At 41.0% G+C, this 23,072-nt stretch overlaps 1 protein-coding gene and 1 pseudogene across 1 annotated transcript; one reads left to right on the top strand and one right to left on the bottom strand.

The window, feature by feature from the left end:
• The window catches only part of LOC135553834 (uncharacterized), a 50,392-nt pseudogene extending 35,550 nt beyond the window's left edge, over positions 1-14,842 (top strand).
• A 1,433-nt stretch (positions 14,843-16,275) lies between these two features.
• LOC135554529 (putative nuclease HARBI1) lies at positions 16,276-18,077 on the bottom strand. The gene is made up of 3 exons (XM_064986874.1): positions 17,537-18,077; positions 17,144-17,255; positions 16,276-17,049 (listed from the first exon to the last, which is right to left on the bottom strand). The coding sequence occupies exons 1-3, from the start codon at positions 17,603-17,605 to the stop codon at positions 16,679-16,681; spliced, it is 552 nt and encodes a 183-aa protein (XP_064842946.1). The 5' UTR covers positions 17,606-18,077; the 3' UTR covers positions 16,276-16,678.
• Between the last annotated feature and the right edge of the window lie 4,995 nt (positions 18,078-23,072).

The raw sequence follows: 23,072 nt of genomic DNA, 5'->3' as shown, positions 1-23,072 counted from the left end.
TAATGCACCTGCTACCTTTCAGCGGCTAGTTAACATTGTGTTTGCAGATGTGCCAAATTGTACTGCTTACCTTGACGATGTGGTGATTAATTTGTCTACTTGGTCTGATCATCTCTCCGCTTTGAAAAGTGTGTTTCAGCGGTTGGAGAGGGCTTCTTTAACCCTCAATTTGGCCAAGTGTGAGTTTGGGAAGGCTACAGTGACTTACTTAGGGAAACAAGTGGGACGAGGTCAAGTGCGCCCAGTAACTGGTAAAGTGGAAGCAATTGTTGCTTTTCCTGCTCCCGCTACTCGCCGCCAGTTGCACAGATTCCTGGGGATGGTAGGGTACTATCGTACCTTCTGTAAGAATTTCTCAACGGTAGTAGCTCCCCTTTCATCTCTGCTTAGTCCCAAGGTACCATTCAAGTGGTCCAAGGACTGTAACTACGCTTTTGAGTCCGCTAAAGCGCTACTTTGTAGTGCCCCAGTGCTTGCCGCCCCCAACTTTGAAAAAAAAATTGAAAAAACATTTAAGTTGGAGGTAGATGCTAGTATAGTGGGGGTGGGTGCGGTTCTCTTACAGGAAGATGAAGACTGAGTGGATCGGCCCGTCAGTTTCTTCTCCCGTAAGTTCAACTCGTGTCAGTCAAGGTACTCTACAATTGAACAAGAGACGCTGGCTTTATTGCTTGCCTTACAGTTCTTTGAGGTATATGTGCGTAACATTGATTATTTGGTAACTTAGATCAATGGTTCCCACCCGACGTGCCGCCGCACACTGGTGTGAGTTGAAAAACTCTCAGGTGTGCTTTGAAACATTTCCTGATTTTGAATTTAAAAATGTAACAGATTAAAATGACATAAAAAAAGAATTGTAATGTTAATTAACCCCGGCTCCATCAACTCCATCGACTCTTAAAGACAAATTAATGCTCAAGATTAAGAAACTATGAAAACTATTAACATATTTAAAATAAACCCTATATAATATATTGACATAAATGTTTGTCACATAAAATAGATGATTTTCAGAATGGATCAGATCAGTGATCATTACATCTAAATAAATTAATTAATAGGGACATTTTACGTGTGCCACAGAATTTTATATCCCATCACAGTTGTGAACCACTGGCTTAGATACAGGTCACTTTCTACATGTGTAAATATTACTGTAATGAATACTCAGGGAGATAAAGGTGTAGATTCACACACAGAGCACAGCAGATGTTTATTATGCCTTAGCAGAAGGCAGGTATCATGGTCACAGGCAGGCAATGGTCAAGCACAGGTAGGCAGTCAAAAACAAACAATACCTCACAACCATACAAACAGAAAGAACTGAACTAAATGGGGAGCTGATGGTGTACAGGTCTGATGAGACCAGGTGAGAAACGAACACAAGTGACCTCACCCAGCATAACTAGCGCGTCCAGAGATGCAACCACTTTTATCATCACTCAGTGCCTGGGTTTACCTCCACTGTACCCGTACCCCAACATACCCTTGTCTGTAGATTATGCCCTGAATCTATTCTATCACACCATGAATCTGCTCCTTTTATTCTCGGTCCCCAACGCACTAGATGACCAGTTTTGATAGCCTTTAGCCGTACCCTCATCCTACTCCTCCTCTGTTCCTCGGGTGATGTGGAGGTTAACTTCTTTGGGCTATGGGGCAGTGGTCGGAAGTTCGGATAGTCTGGCATGCCCAAAGTAAACTGCCTGTTTCTCAGGCCCAGAAGCTAGAATATGTATATATAATTGGTGGATTCGGGTATAGAAAACACTCTGAAGTTTCCAAAACTGTTAAAATAATGTCTGTGAATATAACAGAACTGATATGGTAGGCAAAAACCTGAGGATAGTCCATCCTGAAAAAAATAAACCTTTTGGAGCTTCCAATAAGTTTTCATGCAATCCTATTGAAAAATCTATTTTCAGCCTCCCAGATTTCAGTACCTATGGCTTCCACTAGATGTCAAGTCTTTATACAAGGTTTTAGGCTTGTTTTTCTGAAAAATGGAGAAGTACTTGTTTTTTTTACCGTGGATAGTGTATTGGATTTTTGCACGCTTGAACGAGGGCGCGCGTTGCCTTCTTTTGCTTTGGTATTGGACATAGTTCTCTCTGGTTGAAATATGATTGTTTATTTAGATATTAGACATCTTGAGGATTAGTAATAAACATTGTTTGAGTTGTTTGGACAAACTTTGATGGTAACTTCTTGGGATCCTTTGTATGCATCTTGTAAGTAAGTGCCTTATTTTATCACTATTTGTTATTTTGTGACACCTGTGCTGGTTTGTAGGCTATGCTAATGTGGGGGTGCTGAACTCAGACAATCGAATGCTATGCTGTAAAGCCTTTTAGTTATCTGACAGCGCTGTTAGATTATCAAGATTCTAAGATTCTATGATTCAAAGAATCATGTATGACACTTGTATTTATATGAATGTTTAATATTCAATTTTTTTTTATTTTGAAATTTCCACCAGCGCCCTACCGATCCGTAAGAAGTTAACTATCCTCCAAATGAGATTCAGTGCCATACCACACTCCTTCCGTGTCCTCCAACTGCTCTTAAACGCTAGTAAAAACCAAATGCATTCTTTTCAACCATTCGCTGCCCGCACCCACCCGCCCGACCAACATCACTACTCTGGACGGTTCTGACATAGAATATGTGAACAACTACAAATACCTAGGAGTCTGGCAAGACTGTAAACCCTCCTTCCAGACTCATATTAAACATCTCCAATCCAAAATTAAATATAGAATCTGCTTCCTCTTTCGCCACAAAGCCACCATCGCCAAACATACCCTTGTAAAACTGACTATCCTACCGATCCTAGACTTCGGCGATGTCATTCAGAAACAAACTTCCAATACTCTACTCAGCAAACTGGATGCAGTCGATCACAGTGCCATCAGTTTTGTCACCAAAGCCCCTTATACCACCCACCAACGCGACCTGTATGCTCTAGTCGGATGGCCCTCGCTACATATTCGCCGCCAGACCCACTGGCTCCAGGTCATCTATAAGTCTATGCTAGGTAAAGCGCCGCATTAACTCAGCTCACTGGTCACAATAACAACACCCACCCGTGCACGCACTTCAGCAGGTATATCTCACTGGTCATCCCCAAAGCCAACACCCCTTTGGCCGCCTTTCCTTCCAGTTCTCTGCTGCCAATGACTGGAACGAATTGCAAAAATCGCTGAAGCTAGAGACTTTTATTTCCCTCACTAACTTTAAACATCAGTTATCTGAGCACCTAACCGATCGCTGCAGCTGTACATAGCCCATCTGTAAATAACCCACCCAATCTACCTACCTCATCACCATATTGTTTTTATTTACTTTTCTGCTCTTTTGCACACCAGTATTTCTACTTGCACACCATCATCTGCTCATCTATCACTCCAGTGTTAATTTGCTAAATTGTAATTACTTCGCTACTATGGCCGATGTATTGCCTTACCTCCTTACGCCATTTGCACACACTGTATATATACTTTTTTATTGTGTTATTGACTGTACACTTGTTTATTCCATGTGTAACTTTATTGTTGTTTGTGTCGCACTGCTTTGCTTTATCTTGGCCAGGTCGCAGTTGTAAGTGAGAACTTGTTCTCAACTAGCCTACCTGGTTGAATAAAGGTGAAAAAATATATAGTACTGAAAGCATAAGATACTGCTAGCTATCGCTGAAGTACATAACATGTGGTGAGTAGTTGACTCAAAAAAAAGAAAGACAATATTTTAACAGTTTTGAACAACTTGATAAATTCCACATAATTATATGTGCAATGAGCAGGGTGGTCATGCTGTTTTTAAAGGATACTATGAAAAATTAACTGTTTGCGTGTGATCAGGGTTGTATTCATTCTGCCGATTCTGTTGAAAAAAAATATTAAATGGAAGCAAACGGAACGAAACGGGGATAAACATACCTGAATTTGTCATCATTACATATCACAGGATGAAATCACAAACAGTTATAATGGAATACCATATCTATTATAAAGCTTAATAAAAAATGTCTTCACCAAAATTAGTATTGAGGGATTCAGATGGTTTCATTCTGACATACTTTGATGACGCAGAAAAGGTACAAATACTCTACTGTAATAGGTCATTCATGTCTAATTTTAAGTCGTTCCCAGGTCGATGTTATGTTCCATAAATCAAATCAAATCAAATTTTATTTGTCACATACACATGGTTAGCAGATGTTAATGCGAGTGTAGCGAAATGAGCATCTCAAAATGACCTCATACCAGTTGAACTGTAGGAATTTATCATATTCTCTTTTGATTGGTCCTCCCAGTGAGGAGGGTCTCATGCAAAACTCTCCCGTCCTCCATCTTTATTAATGTCTCTGTTGAAGGCTTTTTCTGCTGAGGACTGTCTCAACTCCCTTTGGAGAACTACACAGATCACCATGTTTCCTACCACAGGAATACTCTTACTGACAGTCTATCTAACAGGTGAGGATACAGTATGTTTAATTTTACTGTTTATCAAATAGACAAGTTGACATCAGGTTTTAGTTTCAACTTCAACAAGATTTCTGTTTTTTATTTCAACAGGTGTTCAGGGTCAGACATTGACTGAGTCTGGACCAGTGGTTAAAAAGCCTGGAGAATCACACAAACTGACCTGTACAACCTCTGGGTTCACATTCAGTAGCTATGAGATGAACTGGGTCAGACAGGCTCCTGGGAAAGGACTGGAGTGGATTGCTTATATAGACACAGACAGTTTTCCCATCCATTACTCCCAATCAGTCCAGGGTAGATTCACTATCTCCAGAGATGACTCCAGCAGTAAACTGTACCTACAGATGAACAGTCTGAAGAGTGAGGACACAGCAGTGTATTACTGTGCTAGAGAGTCACAGTGGTTAAATTACAGGAGAAGCCGTACAAAAACCACTTCCCTATTCAGCACAGACAACCTCATTTATTTTTGATCAATGCTTTAATAGCTAAATGTTCACAAGCACCGCTGTACAGTTTTCACAAAATTACTTCATACATATAGTATACAGTAGGATTATCAATAATAAGAAAACAAAGGTTAACCATCCTAGAGTTTCATCTCCCATAAGTGTAGTGATAGAAACTGACACATTACCACAGAATGTCCCCCCATTTTGAACGGATACTCCCAGTCCTTTATACCTGATTATCTTGATTATGCTAATGTGATCTAACTCTCTCTCTCCCTCTCCCTCAGCAGCTCACAACAGTTCAGCTTCAACACAAACCATGTTCCCTGCATCTCTGCTGCTTCTGGCAGTTGCCTCCTGTGAGTATATCTGGATTTGGGGGACAGACAAAACAATTAGCAATGGCTTCAGCTGTGTTAAAACTTAAAAATGATTTTATCGTAGTGAGTTTCATTGTAAATGCTTTGTCTAGAGGTGTTCACACTGTGAAGAACTCACCCATTTCCCCCTTTTTGCAATGATATTCCCAGTCCTTTTATACCTGACTGTCTTAACAGTGTCTTAACACTGTACTGTATTACAGTAATGTACTGTACTTAGACATCACCAGTCTGTAGGCTGAGGACACAGCTGTGTATTATTGTGCAACAACTGGAGGCACAGTGCACCAGCTCAGTGGAAGACCTGTACAAAAACATCATACATAGTAATATTCAACAAATACACAGCACAGTTGGGCATCGGTTTTTTCAGGTTAAAAGTTGTGGTTGTCAGGGTTTACCAGAATTGGACCCAGAAGCAGACCAGGACAAGGTGAGTATAAAGATGGTGAGTATTTATTCATCAATGAGAACGTGGACGTAGATAGTTCGGGGTGGAGGAGCGGGCAGCGGAGGTGGGTTGATGGGAGTGGATAGGCAGATCCAATGGATAACAACACACTGGCGACGAGCAGACAGGGATGGGGTATGGGTTCCGGGTGAATGGTGTTCATGGCTAACGATCCGGCAGGGAATGGATGTCAGGTCAGAGCTTTTGAAGGGGAGAGGTGATGATCAGGACAGGTGTGCAGATTACTGATGGGATACAGGTGCGGGTGAACATCGATCTCCCAACAAGCTAATTCGCCCGGCAACCAGACAGGGTGCGTTCCAGGACACCGGAAACACACTCCAGGACAGAAACACAGGCAAACACAGACTCAGGAAGCGGTATTCGTGACAGTGGTGTTGATTTCTAAACGATTTGACTCTAAATGGCACACTCCATTGTCATAAATTCAACACTCCCATAGTTAATTTAACACTGATGAATACACCATGTTTCTTGTTGAAGTGTAAACTATTAGGATCTCTAAAAATGATCCTATGGCTGTTTTTTCTAAATATACTATTGTTCCATTCCATAAGTGTGAAAAGTCAGTATGGTTCACAGAGGGTTTTCTGAAATTCCTAATTGCTATCGGCTCCCGAGTGATGCAGCAGTCTAAGGAACTGCATCTCAGTGCTAGAGGTGTCACTACAGACTGCAGTCATTGGGAGTCCGATAGGGCGGTGCACAATTGGCCAAGCGAGTAGTCCTTCATTGTAAATAATAATTTGTTCTTAACTGACATTCCTAGTGAAATAAAACATGATCATAATGTACCTGCCTTCTTATGCAAATGACACATAACTTTCAAACTCTTTCATCTCACTCCCTCTGCCTTATTTAAAACAGTCTCTCTGTGTGAATCATACACAGTGGGGAGAACAAGTATTTGAAGCACTGCCCATTTTGCAGGGTTTCTTACTTACAAAGCATGTAGAGGTCTGTAATTTTTATCATAGGTACACTTCAACTGTGAGAGACGGAATCTAAAACAAGAATCCAGAAAATCACGTTGTATGATTTTTAAGTAATTAATTAGCATTTTATTGCATGACATAAGTATTTGATCACCTACCAACCAGTAAGAATTCCGGCTCTCACAGACCTGTTAGTTTTTCTTTAAGAAGCCCTCCTGTTCTTCACTCATTACCTGTATTAACTGCACCTGTTTGAACTAGTTACCTGTATAAAAGACACCTGTCCACACACTCAAACAGACCTCTCCACAATGGCCAAGACCAGAGAGCTGTGTAAGGATATCAGGGATAAAATTGTAGACCTGCACAAGGCTGGGATGGGCTACAGGACTATAGGCAAGCAGCTTGGTGAGAAGGCAACAACTGTTGGTGCAATGCAAGATCTCACCTCGTGGGGCATCAATGATCATGAGGAAGGTGAGGGATCAGCCCAGAACTACACGGCAGGACCTGGTCAATGACCTGAAAAGAGCTGGGACCACAGTCTCAAAGAAAACCATTAGTAACACACTACGCCGTCATGGATTAAAATCCTGCAGCGCACGCAAGGTCCCCATGCTCAAGCCAGCACATGTCCAGGCCCGCCTGAAGTTTGCCAATGACCATCTGGATGGTCCAGAGGAGGAATGGGAGAAATTCATGTGGTCTGATGAGACAAAAATAGAGTTTTTTGGTCTAAACTCCACTCGCCGTGTTTGGAGGAAGAAAGATGAGTACAACCCCAAGAACACCATCCCAACCGTGAAGCATGTAGGTGGAAACATCATTCTTTGGGGATGCTTTTCTGCAAAGGGGACAGGACGACTGCACCGTATTGAGGGGAGGATGGATGGGGCCATGTATCGCGAGATCTTGGCCGACAACCTCCTTCCCTCAGTAAGAGCATTGAAGATGGTTCGTGGCTGGGTCTTCCAGCATGACAACATCCCGAAACACACAGCAAGGGCAACTAAGGAGTGGCTCCATAAGAAGCATCTCAGGGTCCTGGAGTGGCCTAGCCAGTCTCCAGACCTGAACCCAATAGAAAATCTTTGGAGGGAGCTGAAAGTCCGTATTGCCCAGTGACAGCCCCGAAACCTGAAGGATCTGGAGAAGGTCTGTATGGAGGAGTGTGCCAAAATCCCTGCTGCAGTGTTTGCAAACCTGGTCAAGAACTACAGGAAACATATGATCTCTGTAATTGCAAACAAAGGTCTCTGTACCAAATATTAAGTTCTGCTTTTCTGATGTATCAAATACTTATGTCATGCAATAAAATGCAAATGAATTACTTAACCTTACCAAAAGCATTACAACCATGCAGAACTTTTGTCCCTGTGTTGCTGATCTTCAACACATCATATTAAAGCCATTATATATTGTCAACACATCATACTAAAGCCATTATAGTCAACACGTCTCATAAGTAGAATCTGAACTACAGAGAGAAGAACAAAGGACAGAGAGGAGAGAGAATAAAGGAATAGAGCAGATCTCTCCCTGTCAGGATATTTAAACCTCTAGAGGGCAGTCTATGCAAAGTCTCCCTCCCGTTTATCCCTTTATAATCAGCCCTGGCCTTCTCATTATAGGCAGTGTGGATTGATTCGGTAGCAAGCCCGGCATATAACCTGACTATCACTGAACAATGAGGACTGTCTGGAGTTTAGTACTCATGTTGGTCTTTGTAAAAAGTAAGTTACAATATTCTGTGTTCACTGGAACAAATGTTCCATCATTTTCAGTAATTTTCCCGAAAATGATGTATATTGACATGTTTAAAGACATCACTGTTCATGTGTATGAATATTTGCATTCTAAAGTTTGGGGTATTTCATTTCCACAGCTGTCCAGGGTCAGACACTAACTGAGTCTGGACCAGTGGTTAAAAAGCATCAGGATTCCCACAAACTGACCTGTAGATATAACGGGTTTGGTGGAAACATTGATGCAGCTTGGATCAGACAGGCTCCTGGGAAAGGACTGGAGTGGGTGTCCTATATTAGCAGTGGTAGTAGTTACATCTACTATTCCCAGTCTGTTCAGGGTCGATTCACCATCTCCAGAGACAATAGCAAAGAGCAGGTGTATCTCCAGATGAATGATCTGAAGACTGACTACTCTGCTGTTTATTATTGTGCAGTGCTGTACAAAAACTGATTAACATTGATCTTAGTATGAAAGTTTCTAAAAGACTCAATTCAACACCATTTGCATCAACTACACACACTGGTCGACACATGAAATACTCTCATAGACAGATCAGATTTTCAATTAAATCTAAAATGATAAACCATGAAAACATATAAAAACACATACCTGCCATTTTTGGATAAAAAATATGAAGAAAAAGTCATAAAAGTAATCATGTGAATCAAAATTAAATATATCTGATGGCAAACTATAGTACAACCCCTCACCCATTCCCCCAGCCAGCACTTAAACTGTAATGGGTTAACAAGACATTTATGGAGTGGTTGAAAAATGAGTTTTGATGACTGCAACCTACGTGTATGTAAACTTTCGACTTCAACTGTATGTAATTAATGGAATATCAGTAGGGAAAAAATATTTAGCTCAAGCTATAAATACTCTGGTTTGTTGTCCATGTTAAAGGCTGGACTTCTACTGGAGGATAATTTTAGGCAGGACTGATACAATGAGTATTACACTCTGCCAATTTTTTTGGTATCGCAACCCATTAGTGTCAATTGTCCCCAGTCTTTAAATTGTTGCATGTATTTGTATTGGTACCATAATACATTGTATATTTTTGATAGTACAGAGATTAGGCCTTCTTGTTCAGTATTGGTCACGTTTATCATAAGAATGATAAAAACAGTTAAGGATCATGAATGAGTTCAATGAATGTTTAAAACTTCTTATGGCTGCAGGGCCAGTATTGAGTAGCTTGGATGAAAAGGTGCCCAGGGGGTGCCCAGTGTAAACTGTCCCAGTTGCTAATATATGCATATCATTATTATTATTTGATAGAAAACATTCTGATGTTTCTAAAACTGTTTGAATGATGTCTGTGAGTATAACAGAACTCATATTGCAGGCCAAAACCTGAGAAGAAATCCAAACAGGAAGTGGGAATCTGGGATCTGAGGTTGGTCAATTTTGAGGGGATCTGAGATCTGAGGGGATCTGAGATCTGAGGGGATCTGAGGTTGGTCGATTTTCAACCCAGCCCCTATTGAATATACAGTGGGATATTGGTTATGTTGCACTTCCTGAGACTTCCACTGGATGTCAACCATCTTTAGAAACTTGTTTGAGGATTCTACTGTGAAGAGGGACCGAATGAGAGAGGAATGAGTCAGAGGTCTGCCAGCAGTCATGCGCTGGTCATGCGCAGTTCACATGAGAGGTAGCTGCGTTCCTTTGCTTTTCTGAAGAAAAAGGAATTCCCCATTTGGAGTATTATTGAGGTTTTATGTTAAAAACATCCTAAAGATTGATTCGATACATCGTTTGACATGTTTCTACGGACTGTAACGGAACTTTTGACATTTCGTCTGCAACAAAGGAACGCGCTTCATGACTTTGGATGTGTTTACCAAACGTGCTAACAAAAGTAGCTCTTTGGACATCAATGATGGACATTATCGAACAAATCAAACATCTAATGTGGAACTGGGATTCCTGGGAGTGCATTCTGATGAAGATCATCAAAGGTAAGTGAATATTTTTTTATATTATTTCTGATTTCTGTTGACTCCAACATGGCTGATATCTCTTTGTTTTCTGAGTGCAATTCTCAGATTATTGCATGGTTTGCTCTTTACATGAAGCATTTTTGAAATCTGACACAGCGGTTGCATTAACCTGTTGCGACTCTAGGGACAGCATTTTCATTTTTGGGTAAAAAACGTTCCCGTTTTAAACAAGATATTTTGTCACAAAAAGATGCTCGACTATAACTATAATTGACAGCTTTGGATAGAAAAAACTGCAAAGATATTGTCTGTGAGTGCAACATAACTGATGTTACAGGCGAAACCCAGATAAAAATCCAATCAGGAAGTGCCGCATTTTTTGAAACCGCGTCATGCCAATGACTCCTTACATGGCTGTGAATGGGGTACGAATGAGCTTACGCTTTCAACCTGTCCCGCAAGCGTGATGTTCGGATGTACCGATCCCTGAGCAGGTGTTGTTACACATGGTCTGCCACTGTGAGGACGATCAGCCGTCCGTCCTGTCTCCCTGTAGCTCTCTTAGACATTAGACATAGTTTTCATAACTGTGACCTTAATTGCCTACCGTTTGTAAGCTGCTAGGGTATTAAGCTCTCTAGGATAGGGGACGCTTGCGTCCCACTTGGCCAATAACCAGGGAAAATGCAGCGCGGCAAATTCAAATAAAATGATATAAAAAATCTAACTTTCATTAAATCACACATGTAAGATGCTAAATTAAAGCTACACTCGTTGTGAATCCAGCCAATGTGTCCGATTTTTAAAAGGCTTTTCGGCGAAAGCATAAGAAGCTATTATCTGATGATAGCACAAAGTAAACAAAGAGAGTAGCATATTTCAACCCTGCAGGCGCTACACAAAATGCAGAAATAAAATATAAAACATGCCTTACCTTTGACGAGCTTCTTTTGTTGGCAATCCAATATGTCCCATAAACATTACAATTGGTCCTTTTGTTCGATTAATTCCGTCCATATATATCCAAAATGTCCATTTATTTGGCGCGTTTGATCCAGAAAAAAACTGCTTCCAATTTGCGCAACATCACCACAAAATATCTCAAATGTTACCTGGAAACTTTGCTAAAACATTTCAAACTACTTTTGTAATACAACTTTTGGTATTTTTAAACGTTAATAATCGATCAAATTGAAGACCGGTCTATCTGTGTTCAATACAGGAAGACAACAAACAATGCTACTTTTCAAGTCTTGCGCAACTCTCAACCGTGTTACCCATTTCCAAGATGGCCGTACTTCTTCATTTCTCAAAGGAATAACCTCAACCAAATTCCAAAGACTGGTGACATCTAGTTGAAGCGGTAGGAACTGAAAACGAACTCCTAATTCATCTAGTGTCCCAATGAGAACTCACTGAACAGACAGAGACCTAAAATAAATATTCTGAATGGTTAGTCCTCAGGGTTTTGCCTGCTACTTAAGTTCTGTAATACTCACAGACATGATTCAAACAGTTTTAGAAACTTCAGAGTGTTTTCTATCCAAATCTACTAATACCTACTAATGCCGCTTCCCACCTGGACAAAAGCAACACCTACTTGAGAATGCTATTCATTGACTACAGCTCAGCGTTCAACACCATAGTACCCTCAAAGCTCATCACTAAGCTAAGGATCCAGGGACTAAACACCTCCCTCTGCAACTGGATCCTGGACTTCCTGACGGGCCGCCCCTAGGTGGTGAGGGTAGGGAGCAACACATCAGCTACGCTGATCCCCAACACTGGAACCCCTCAGGGGTGCGTGCTCAGTCCCTTCCTGTACTCCCTGTTCACGCAGGTTATCAAATGGCTACCCATACTATTTGCACTGTTATTTTTCACTGTCTTTTTAATGTTGTTTTTATTTCTTTACTTATCTATTGTTCACCTAATTCCTATTTTTTACTTAAACGTTGCACTGTTGGTTAGGGCCTGTAAGTAAGCATTTCACTGTAAGCACATGTCATATTCGGCGCTCGTGACAAATAAACTTTGATTTGATTTGATCATCCCATATAATATAATAGATCACAAATATGTTAACTCAATGGATATTATAATTATCTCTAAACGTAAAATGCTTTGTTCCAATACAATTCTAGATTGTTAAGTACATACTACAGAGGCCCATCAAGACAAGGAAGTGTAGTTTCCCTGTCATCTTTGCAGGATGTCAGATGCATAAGGGTTTCAAGGCAAACAATTCTAAGACAAAGTCAAACATCATCAATCACTGTCAATCAACAAACAATGTCTGTGTTGTTTAAACAGTAAAGTATTTATTTAACTAGGCAAGTCAGTTAAGAACAAATTCTTCTATACAATGACAGCCGAGGAACAGTGGGTTAACTGCCTTGTTCAGAGGCATAATGATAGATTTCTACCTTGTCAGCTCAGGGATTTGATCTAGCAACCTTTCGGTTACTGGCCCAACACTCTAACCACTAGGCTACCTGCCTTCCCTCATATGAACATTATGTATTGTGTATTAAGAAGAGTCATGAAATAATGGTATATTATACATAATTTATGTTAAATCATATTACATTTGTATATTTCCCACAACAATATTACAAACACCTTAATATAAGTGGCCCCTGTAAGAAATGCAAGTATGTCATCTCATAAGTTTTTGAAAAACTTATCCAACATCAGCAGTACATCACTGTTGTGTGTTTAAAAAAAGATATATTGCACTGCACTTTTACAATGGTACTGTACATTGGTCATTTTTTAGGGTTAATCAAGATTATTATATCAGAGAAATGGCTTTATCAGAGTGCAGGTGTATCCTGGGTAGAAGTCATGCTTTGGAAGCTTTGAACTAACTAATATACCCAACACTCATTTTGATAAACATGCCTTTTAAAACACATTCTTAAGCTCTCTGCCCTATACACAATTACAATGAAGACATAGTAAAGTATTCGGGGTAGGTCCCCAGAACAGCTTTGAGAAACCACATAGAGCAATTTATTACTTAAGTTCAGGACTCATTGTTCAATGGAATTCTTGAAAAGTGTGTTATATTTATTACAAACACAAACCATGAATATGGTCTGTCAATAACATTGTGTGTGATGAGTAGAAGTGAATGATTGAAAATATTAAATTATATAAGTAATACAACTGTTAACAAGGTCTATCATATAAATTAAACTGTGATTCACATTTCTGGTTCCTTGATCCATCTCACCATTTATTCAAATCAAATGCAAATTGTGTTCATGTGGTGGAAACATTTCTTGGTTACCAGCTGGCTTCTACAAAATACAGTTTCTGCTCAGCTGAAACAAGGTAATGTATAATTAGTGCAGTCCCTGCAGTCCCTGGGCTACTTAACTACTTTAACGGTCTATCTGAATCATCAGAGATGTTAAACTGGGACCCTGAAACATCCAGGTGACAGACGAGTTCACCAAGCGTGGTGCCACACAGCTGTGAGGGTCACAGAGGGGAAGAGAGAGGGTGGGGTGTGTGAGAGAAACAGACAACATTGTGAAAAGGAGAGCAGGACCGGTGTGGAACGGAATGGATTATCAAACATAAACCCTTAGATTATGGATTGGATGCATTAATAGTTACTTTACATCAGTTTGACCAACATGATGGAAAATATGCTGTTTCTGTGTGACTTAAAGCATACAAATTATGACAAAAGTAACTACAAATATGTTTATTCCATACTCTAAGTATGTACAACTGTAACGGTTTTCTTCCGTTGAGGGAGAGGACAAAAATGCAAGTGGTTAAAGTTCAACATGTTTAATAAAGACCATACATGAGAACACTACAAAATACAAAACAACAAATGTGAAAACCGAAACAGTCCTATCTGGTGCATAGACACAAAGACAGAAGACAACCACCCACAAAATAACCAAAGAACATGGCTGCCTAAATATGGTTCCCAATCAGAGACAACGATAAACACCTGCCACTAATTGAGAACCAATCTAGGCAACCATAGACTTACATAAACACCTAGACCAGATACACCCCATAAACATGGGTCCTGTGTGGCTCAGTTTGTAGAGCATGGCGCTTGCAACGCCAAGCGTCGTGGGTTCGATTCCCGGTAGGGCCACCCATATGTAAAAGTAGTGGCCCCAGCCGACTTGTAAGTCGCTTTGGACAAAAGCGTCTGCTAAATGGGATATATTATTATTTATTATTAACATACAAAACCCCTAGACCAGGCAAACACATAAATCCCCCATGTCACACCCTGACCCAACCAATGACCTAACCAAATCCCCCCCCCAAAGGTGCGGACTCCCGGCCGCACACCCAAATCTTTATGGGAGGGTCTGGGTGGGCGTCTGTCCACGGTGGCGGCTCTGGCGCGGGACGTGGACCCCACTCCACCATAGTCTTTGTCCGCCTTCGTCTCCTCCTAGGAACGGCGAACCCTCGCCCCGACCTAGGATTGGCAACCCTACTAAAGGGCCCTACTGGACTAAACGGGCAGCTCCGGACTGAGGGGCAGCTCAGGACCGAGGGGCAGCTCAGGACCGAGGGGCAGCTCAGGACCGAGGGGCAGCTCAGGACCGAGGGGCAGCTCAGGACCGAGGGGCAGCTCAGGACCGAGGGGTAGCTCAGGACCGAGAGGTAGCTCAGGACCGAGAGGTAGCTCAGGCTGGTTGGCGGCTCTGCCGGCTCCTTGCAGACTGACGGCTCTGGCGGCTCAGGACAGGCGGGAGACTCTAGCAGCTCTGGACAGGCTGACATTTTGGGGGCTATCTCTTCCCAAGTTGTATAGTCCAGATTCTGCTCCCATGTCCAGAAATTCTGACATTGCTGCCTCTCCTGCTCGTTACCACGCTGCTTGGTCCTGTTGTGGTGGGTGGTTCTGTAACTGTTTTCTTCTGTTGAAGGAGAGGAGGACCAAAATGCAGCGTGGTTAAAGTGCAACATGTTTAAAACCTCTTACAGCTGCCTGAAGACAAACCCAAATGTAACAGCATGTAGCTCAGGCACAGAACCAAGGATATGCATATTATTGATAGCATTTGAAAGAAAACACTCTGAAGTTTGTGTACATGTGAATTGAATGTAGGAGAATATACACAATAGATCTGGGGCCTGTTGCACAAAACTAGGATAAGGGATTAAGCCAGGATATCTTGGTGATCCTGGCTCAATTGATCCGTAATCCGGTTGCACTAAAGATGGATAGGGGGCAGGAGGATATGTTATGGTATAAATTACCATGGAGATTTATTCTGTGGAGCTAGCCTGCTCCAGACCAGGCTAAATTCCAGGATCTATTTAATCTCAACCCTAATGTCAGTCAGCAGTCACCACAAATGGAAACCAATAGTTATTTCACTGCTCACTATACATTGTTATCACATATAACTAGACCCACTGTTATTATTTAAACGTTTGTGATCATTAATTTCAATGATTTTGGATAAAAAATGATTTTTAGATGATGTTGCTATCATTAGATAATTTACAGTTTCCCATAGACTATAAGGCTATATATAAAATGATAGAATATTAGGGCCACAGAGGGGAAAAAACACAAGTCATAATATTGTAACCAGTTGTTTTAAAGGAGGACAGTTGTTAAAATGACAGATGTGGGGCATTTCGTGAAATTGTACTTCAGTATGGTTTCATAAACAAAGACATGCTGATGTGCCAGAATATTAAGTATCACATTGTCATAAGTATCAAAACTGTAAAAACAATATGTAGCTTTTCTGCAGAAAGAACCAGCCTCATAAATGTATGACTTTATCCTTTTTCTTCAGTGTGGCCCTAGTACTCTGTCATATAAACAAATACACATTCCATATGAATATAAAAACACAATGTGTAACATTATGTTCCTTTATTGAATAAGGACAAAACAAAGCAGGTAAACCATCAGCTCCTTTCGAAACTGAAGTCACAGTGACTCTACAAGATGGAAAGCACAGAATCCAAGCATATTATACAAAATGATACATACACATTCAAAGGTCTGTATATAACACACCCTGCATGTCTGCACACTAAAATAAATGCAGGACAAATCCATACACATCAACTGAACAGACAAATGAATGGATGCAGTAGCCTCCCTGCAGCCTTGTATTACACACAGTATACCGCACAAACATCATAAGAGGCCAAATTCGTCAAAAAACGAACCCAAAAAAAAAACAAATTCCTCTGCCACCGCAGGACATATTTAACCAAAATTGAAAGCACACATACTAACTAAAATAATTCAACACATATTGGTCCCTCAGCAGCCGACCACTGTCGTCATCAGGGAAGATTGCCGGATTGTCCCAGTCCATGGCTGGTGGCACTCTGGGGGCCCTCTCCTTCCTCAGGCAGGCCACATTGTGGAGGACAGCACAAGCCACAGTAATATCACATGCCCTAACAGGGCTGACCCTTAATTTGTGAAGGCAGTGAAAGCGTGCCTTCAGGAGGCCAAAGGTCATTTCAACTCTGGCCCTGGTCCTGGCATGGGCATGGTTGTAGGCCTGCTGTGCTTCCTGGGGGTCTGTGAAAGGTGTCAGGAGAAAAGGCTGGCAGCCATACCCCCTGTCTCCCAGCAACACACCAGAGAATTCACCTGTCAACACAAAATCTCATCATTACTACCTCATAAACACAGTGATATTCTTGACACAGCCATGATGGTTATAAATAGGGGTTGTGTGGCTTACCTTGTGATAGGCACTGATAGATTTCAGAGGCCCGAAAGATTCTGGAGTCATGGACTGAGCCAGGCCATTTTGCCACAACATTGCTGATCACACAGTCAGCATTGCAGACCATCTGAAATCATAAGATGAGGAATATTACACCAATCAATGCACATCACTGGCAATGCAGAGTGTTCGTCAATGGACAATATCAAAAAGTTATGTTCACCTGAACATTAATGCTGTGAAAGGATTTCCTATTCACAAAATCGGCCTCATGGGCACCTGAGGGGGCTTTTATCCTTATGTGTGTGCAGTCCACTGCACCAATGACATTGGGGAAACCTGTCACACAATGTAATGAGTATCCTACTATGTGTTAACAGTTGTCCTGTAATTTGTAGATCCTCTTACCTGCAATCCTATAGAACTCCTCTTTGATGTCACAGAGTCTTCTGTGGCCAGGGAAGGAGATGAAGACATCTGCTAATGCTTTGATAGCCAGACACACACTCCTTATTGTGCGGCAAATTGTGGCCTTGTTCAGCTGTTCTGCATCCCCCACTGAGTACAGGAAGGCTCCACTAGCAAAAAAGCGCAAGGCCACACAAACCATTTGCTCCACACTCAGTGCATGGCTCCGTGCAGTGCTGTGCTTAATCCTGGGACCCAGTAGTCTGCATAGATACCTGATGCCATCTGCAGAAAACCTGTATCTTTCATATAGATGGTCATCAAGGAAGGCCAGTGGGTCCAACCGGTCCCTGAAGACCCTTTCTCGCCTGAAGGCTCTCCTCAGCACAAGTGCTTCTTCATCCACCACATCTCGCACGAATGGGCATGCCATTGTCAGAGCAGAAAGGAACACACAATTTTGGGCCTTCATATAGGCTAGTGGCCACACCTGGTGCTGGGGGGGTGGGCAAAAGAGGGCGATGCCTTATAACGATGACTTGGTTGTACTGATTGTTGGGAAACTAAAAAAAACCTTAGAAAGATGCCACCGTCCTGTGTGCTCACAATAAGAGCTCATATGTCATGGCTCACTTGACTTTACGAGAATATACCTAATTTTTATTTTGAGCTGTGTCATCTTCTTGGAGCTGGGGGAGGAAAGAAAAATAATGATTAATACATTTGTGTTACAGTTAGCATACAGTGTACATTGAAGGCATATCTCACCTCCCTCTCAAGTTTTTTTATTTCAAGGTCCAGTTTCCTAATTGTCCTCTTTTTTATTTCGGACTCCAGTGCAAGATTTTCCATCTTTTTCTTCTTGTACTGAATGTCTACCAGTTCTATTTGGCGCCGGAGGTGGTTGCCATACAACTTTCTGATAGCTTGTGAGCTCTGTGAACACAATACAATTAGCGCAGCTGGAATTTGGCAGGATGTGGTGTCCTTTTATTAATACGCACTATGTTGCCAGGCTGGTTTTCCCACTGTATAGCATCTGGGTCCTGTAAAATAAATTAGATTTTTTGATTTTGATGAGGACTCCTCACCATTGTAGAGTAAATAGTACTTTCACAGTCTTAACATGATACCTCATGCCTTCTGGAATCCAGAGAGATGGTCTCCTCCTCATCATCGTCTCCATCATGTGCTGTTGCTGCTGCACTGGGGCCTTCACCCTATCACATTTAATCGGATTCATATTGAAGCTAGTAGACAAGACATGCCAGGCCTACAGTATGCCTTTGATGGAGTACTCACTGGATCAGCATCGTCTGGTGCTTGTGCTGGTGGCTTTAACAGGAACACAGTGCTGCCAGACACTGCAAGGCAATAGGTAAACCAAAGTCAGACAGTCCAAATTGATTCAATATGAATGTGGTTGTATCCCATGTAGAGATGGAAGGACATACCTTGAATGAAGCGGGTGGCATCTTGGGAGGAACCTATGCTCGTCTCTTTCCCCCCAGGGATCCCCTCTAAGACGGGCCTGCCTTTATTTAGCTCCAAGGCCATGTCCTCTGCTGGGGTAAGGTCAGCCTTTGGTGACCCACCACCCGTGCCTTGTTTGTGGGTATTCTTTTTCACTGCTAAAACAGTACAGACAATGTGTGAGCAGGCACCTTCTGGGTACAATATATGCTTGTGCTTTGTTAAATATTAGTCAGGGACCATACCATTCTGCAGAATTTTCGTGTATTTGATTTTGACCTGCTGCCATGTCCGTTTTGGCCCGTTCATGTTTAATCTACACACACACACACACACACACACACACACACACACATTTAATGGAGTCACACTGCAAAAAATTACTTGGTATTTTTGTCTTGTTTTCAGTAAAAATATCAAAAAAATTATCATAGCTTTTTACAGTGTGATGGAGTTACTTTACACAATTTCACTCATATCTGCAGTGCATTTCAATTAAAAATTTAACCGTTTCATAATTACAGTACAACTGCATTTTTGGAGATGTGAATTAAATATTTGAATTGTAATTGTGATGTTTCAGCGGAGCGGTGAGTGTGTAATTGTGCACTACTTACGCATTCAGGCGGTCTGCAATACTTTGCCATGCTTTTTCTCTTTGCTTTATCACTGTGGCGGTGTTGCCTTTCTTCTTAATTATATCTTTTACCACCTCGTATGCCTCCATGAGGATTTGTGCTTCCGACGGGGAAAAGTACGCGGCTCTAGTTGCCATGGTAAATCAGTTAATCTGTGATCTGTGGCGGGGTCTATTTGAGTGAGCCGTGAGCGCGCACCTATCCAGGATTGGTTTCACCTGGCTTAATGAATCCGTGTCTGCTCATCCTGGCTTGGTCTTTGTGCAACCAATTAAGCCTGGACGCACATGTTTTGGCTTCATTGAGCTCAGCTGAGTCATTTATCCCGGATGTCTTAATTCTACTTTTGTGCAACAGGCCCCTGGTATAGATAAAACAATAAATAAAACATGTTTTTAATTTTTATATCATCATCTTAAAATGAGCAAGATAAAACAAACATTCAGATAGGATGATGGGGACAATTTCAGTGAAAAATATAAAAGTGTCACGCCTTGGTCATTGTATTTTGTGTTTTCGTTATATATTTGGTTAGACCAGGGTGTGACATGGGTTATTGTATTGTATTTTCGTATTGGGTATTTGTAGTGTTTGGGATTGTAGCTGATTATCGGTGTGTGTGTTAAATAGGTTGGCTGCCTGAGGCGGTTCTCAATCAGAGTCAGGTGATTCTCGTTGTCGCTGATTGGGAACCGTATTTAGGTAGCCTGGTTTTCGCTTTGCATTTCGTGGGTGATTGTTCCTGTCTCTGTGTTAGTTTTCACCAGTCAGGCTGTAATAGGTTTCACGTTCCGTTTGTTGTTTTTGTATTTATTAAGTTATTTCATGTATAGTTTGTTTGTTTGTTTTCACTATTAAACATGAGTAACCTACACGCTGCATTTCGGTCCGACTTTCTTTCAACAAAAGAAGAACGTCGTTACAAAGAGGGCAACAGTACTTGTGCAAAATTTCAAAATGATAACTTCCAAAATGAGTGTGCTACATGACATTTATCATGAAGTCACCCAGGTGTCCCACACAAGTAGCCCAAATGTACCCAAGTGGCCAAATTGGTGAAAGTATACATTTTGAAACAAATAACTATATTCAAAATACCAAAATGGTATTCTAACACACACCCCCCAAAACATTGAGGAAAAAAATGACAAAAAAATGACAAAAATAATAATAATTGATTAAAAAATATGAAGAAAAAAAAATATATATACACATTTACAAAATAACATGGTTAACTATTTACACACTTTCAATATTTGGAAGACACTCAGTCCTCTATCAAATCAAATCAATTTATATAGCCCCAGCCTAAAATCCCAGACAGCAAGCAATGCAGGTGTAGAAGCACGGTGGCTAGGAAAATCTCCCTAGAAAGGCAAAAACCTAGGAAGAAACCTAGAGAGGAACCAGGCTATGAGGGGTGGCCAGTCCTCTTCTGACTGTGCCGGGTGGAGATCACAGTGGTTGTAGAGGGTGCAACAGGACAGCACCTCAAGAGTAAAAATGAACAGTTTAGGGTTCCATAGCTGCAGGCAGAACAGTTGAAACTGGAACAGCGGCAAGGCCAGGTGGACTGGGGACAGCAAGGAGTAATCATGCCAGGTAGTCCTGACGCATGGTCCTAGGGCTCAGGTCCCCCGAGAGAGAGAAAGAGATAATTAGAGAGAGCATACTTAAATTCACACAGGACACCGGATAAGACTCCCATTTGGAGTCAGTGTCACTGTGAAAGAAAATGTTCAGTTAGAGTAGTTTCAAATATGAGCCCTGTATCAACAGGTATAATAAACATATATATATAGAGAGGTGAAGGTTAAATATATTAGGTTGAATATATTATTATATTATTATTACCTGCTACTGTCTCTTTTATATTATGACATTTCAGCTAGATCTACTGTCTCTATTATATTATGACAGACCAGCTAGGTCTACTTTCTGTATTATATTACAACAGACCAGCTGTATCTACTGTCTCCATTTCACTTTAGCCATTGATGTGGTCCTGCCCTCTCCTCAACAGCCTCAAATAGGCTATTTCATGTGGGTTGGGGTGGGGTGGCAGACACATGCATCTCACATTTCATGACATTACATGTTTATAAATTGGAAGTGCTTGCACAACGGATAGTAACATCTCATCCTGTGTTCTTGGAATCTGAATAAATTGCTTATAAATTTAAAAAAAAATCACAAATAATATTTTATATTATTAATTTCAAACAAGGGCATTAGCATGATAAGAACTTACCAGTCCAAAACGATATCCTCTCCCGTTCAAAAAATATTCCTCCACAATCGCTAAATGAAGCATCCTACAACAATCTCTGTCTCACCTTCCCAATTAATTTATTCTAAAAATGTGTGTTCATCTGTATATCTAGACTTAGATTTAGCTTTCCCTGACTTAGTCGCCATAATGATTGATATATAAACAGCTGAATCTGCGCGTTCACCAAACAATGCAGTGCGTAATATGGGTTTCTCCTTCCGGTATGAAACTTCAGTAGCGAATGACTCACTTTACGCTGGAGCTTACTACATGGGTTGGTCTTGCAACACATAAACATGGCATATTGCCGTTTAGCTCAGCTCATTGGCTATCTACCCAGCTAGATTTCAAGACGATCAGTGGTCATTGGGTTAAAAAAAGACAGTCAAAGAAACAGCGAGCAAATCATTGGTGCACAAAGATGTCATGACTTGTTGTCTTCAAATCGATTTCTTTCAGTCAATACGTCCCGCGAAATTGCCCATCACGTTTGATTGTGTTACAAACAAACCAGTTGATTGCAGTGAAACCAAACATGACTGGAAAAGTCACGTTCTGTGTGGGTTATTTACCTGGAATGTGTCATCGAAAATGGAATGAGACGGAATTCACGACACAAGCGGTTCACAAAATGTTTCATGTTAGGCTATAAAAAAAGGATTTTATCAAACAAAAGATAATTCATTGTGTAACAATGAGCATTGGAATTGCAAAAAGACAAAGATCGTCTAAGGTAAACTATTTTTTTTAATGCAGTTTATGATCATGTTACACCTGTGCTGGTTAAATTTTTTATTTTTTATGGGGCTCTATGCTCAGATAATCGCATCGTATTCTTTCACAGTAAATCCTTTTTTAAATCTGACATGCAGTTGGATTAGCAAGATTCTAGTTTTTCGATACATGTGAGACACTTGTAATTTCATGAATGTTTACTATGACTATTTATGTAGTTGTCACGTAGAGTAGGCCAGAAGGCTAAACTGGATAACCTAAACTCTATCAAAATAAAAAGATGGCGGAACCGCAAAAGTTCTTCTGTGCAAAGGTGTTTATTTACAAGTGATTCCGAAACAAAAAACAACAGTACTGCCATCAACGTCTACCTTATGGGACAGCTTAAAAACAACGCTGCCCCATCCACAGCTCAATC

The sequence above is a fragment of the Oncorhynchus masou genome, chromosome 14 (assembly GCF_036934945.1).
Source record: "Oncorhynchus masou masou isolate Uvic2021 chromosome 14, UVic_Omas_1.1, whole genome shotgun sequence".
Lineage (NCBI taxonomy): Eukaryota > Metazoa > Chordata > Actinopteri > Salmoniformes > Salmonidae > Oncorhynchus > Oncorhynchus masou.
The sequence above is the reverse complement of the archived record's forward strand: the minus strand, read 5'-3'. Positions and strand labels throughout refer to the sequence as shown.

Coding starts and splice junctions, on each gene's coding strand:
- LOC135554529 (XM_064986874.1), bottom strand. CDS start 17,605: ATGTCTTCATCTCCTTCCCTGGCCACAGAAGACTCTGTGACATCAAAG. Junction 17,256..17,536: donor GGAGTTCTATAGGATTGCAG/GTAAGAGGATCT, acceptor TTATGATTTCAG/ATGGTCTGCAATGCTGACTG. Junction 17,050..17,143: donor CTATCAGTGCCTATCACAAG/GTAAGCCACACA, acceptor TTGTGTTGACAG/GTGAATTCTCTGGTGTGTTG.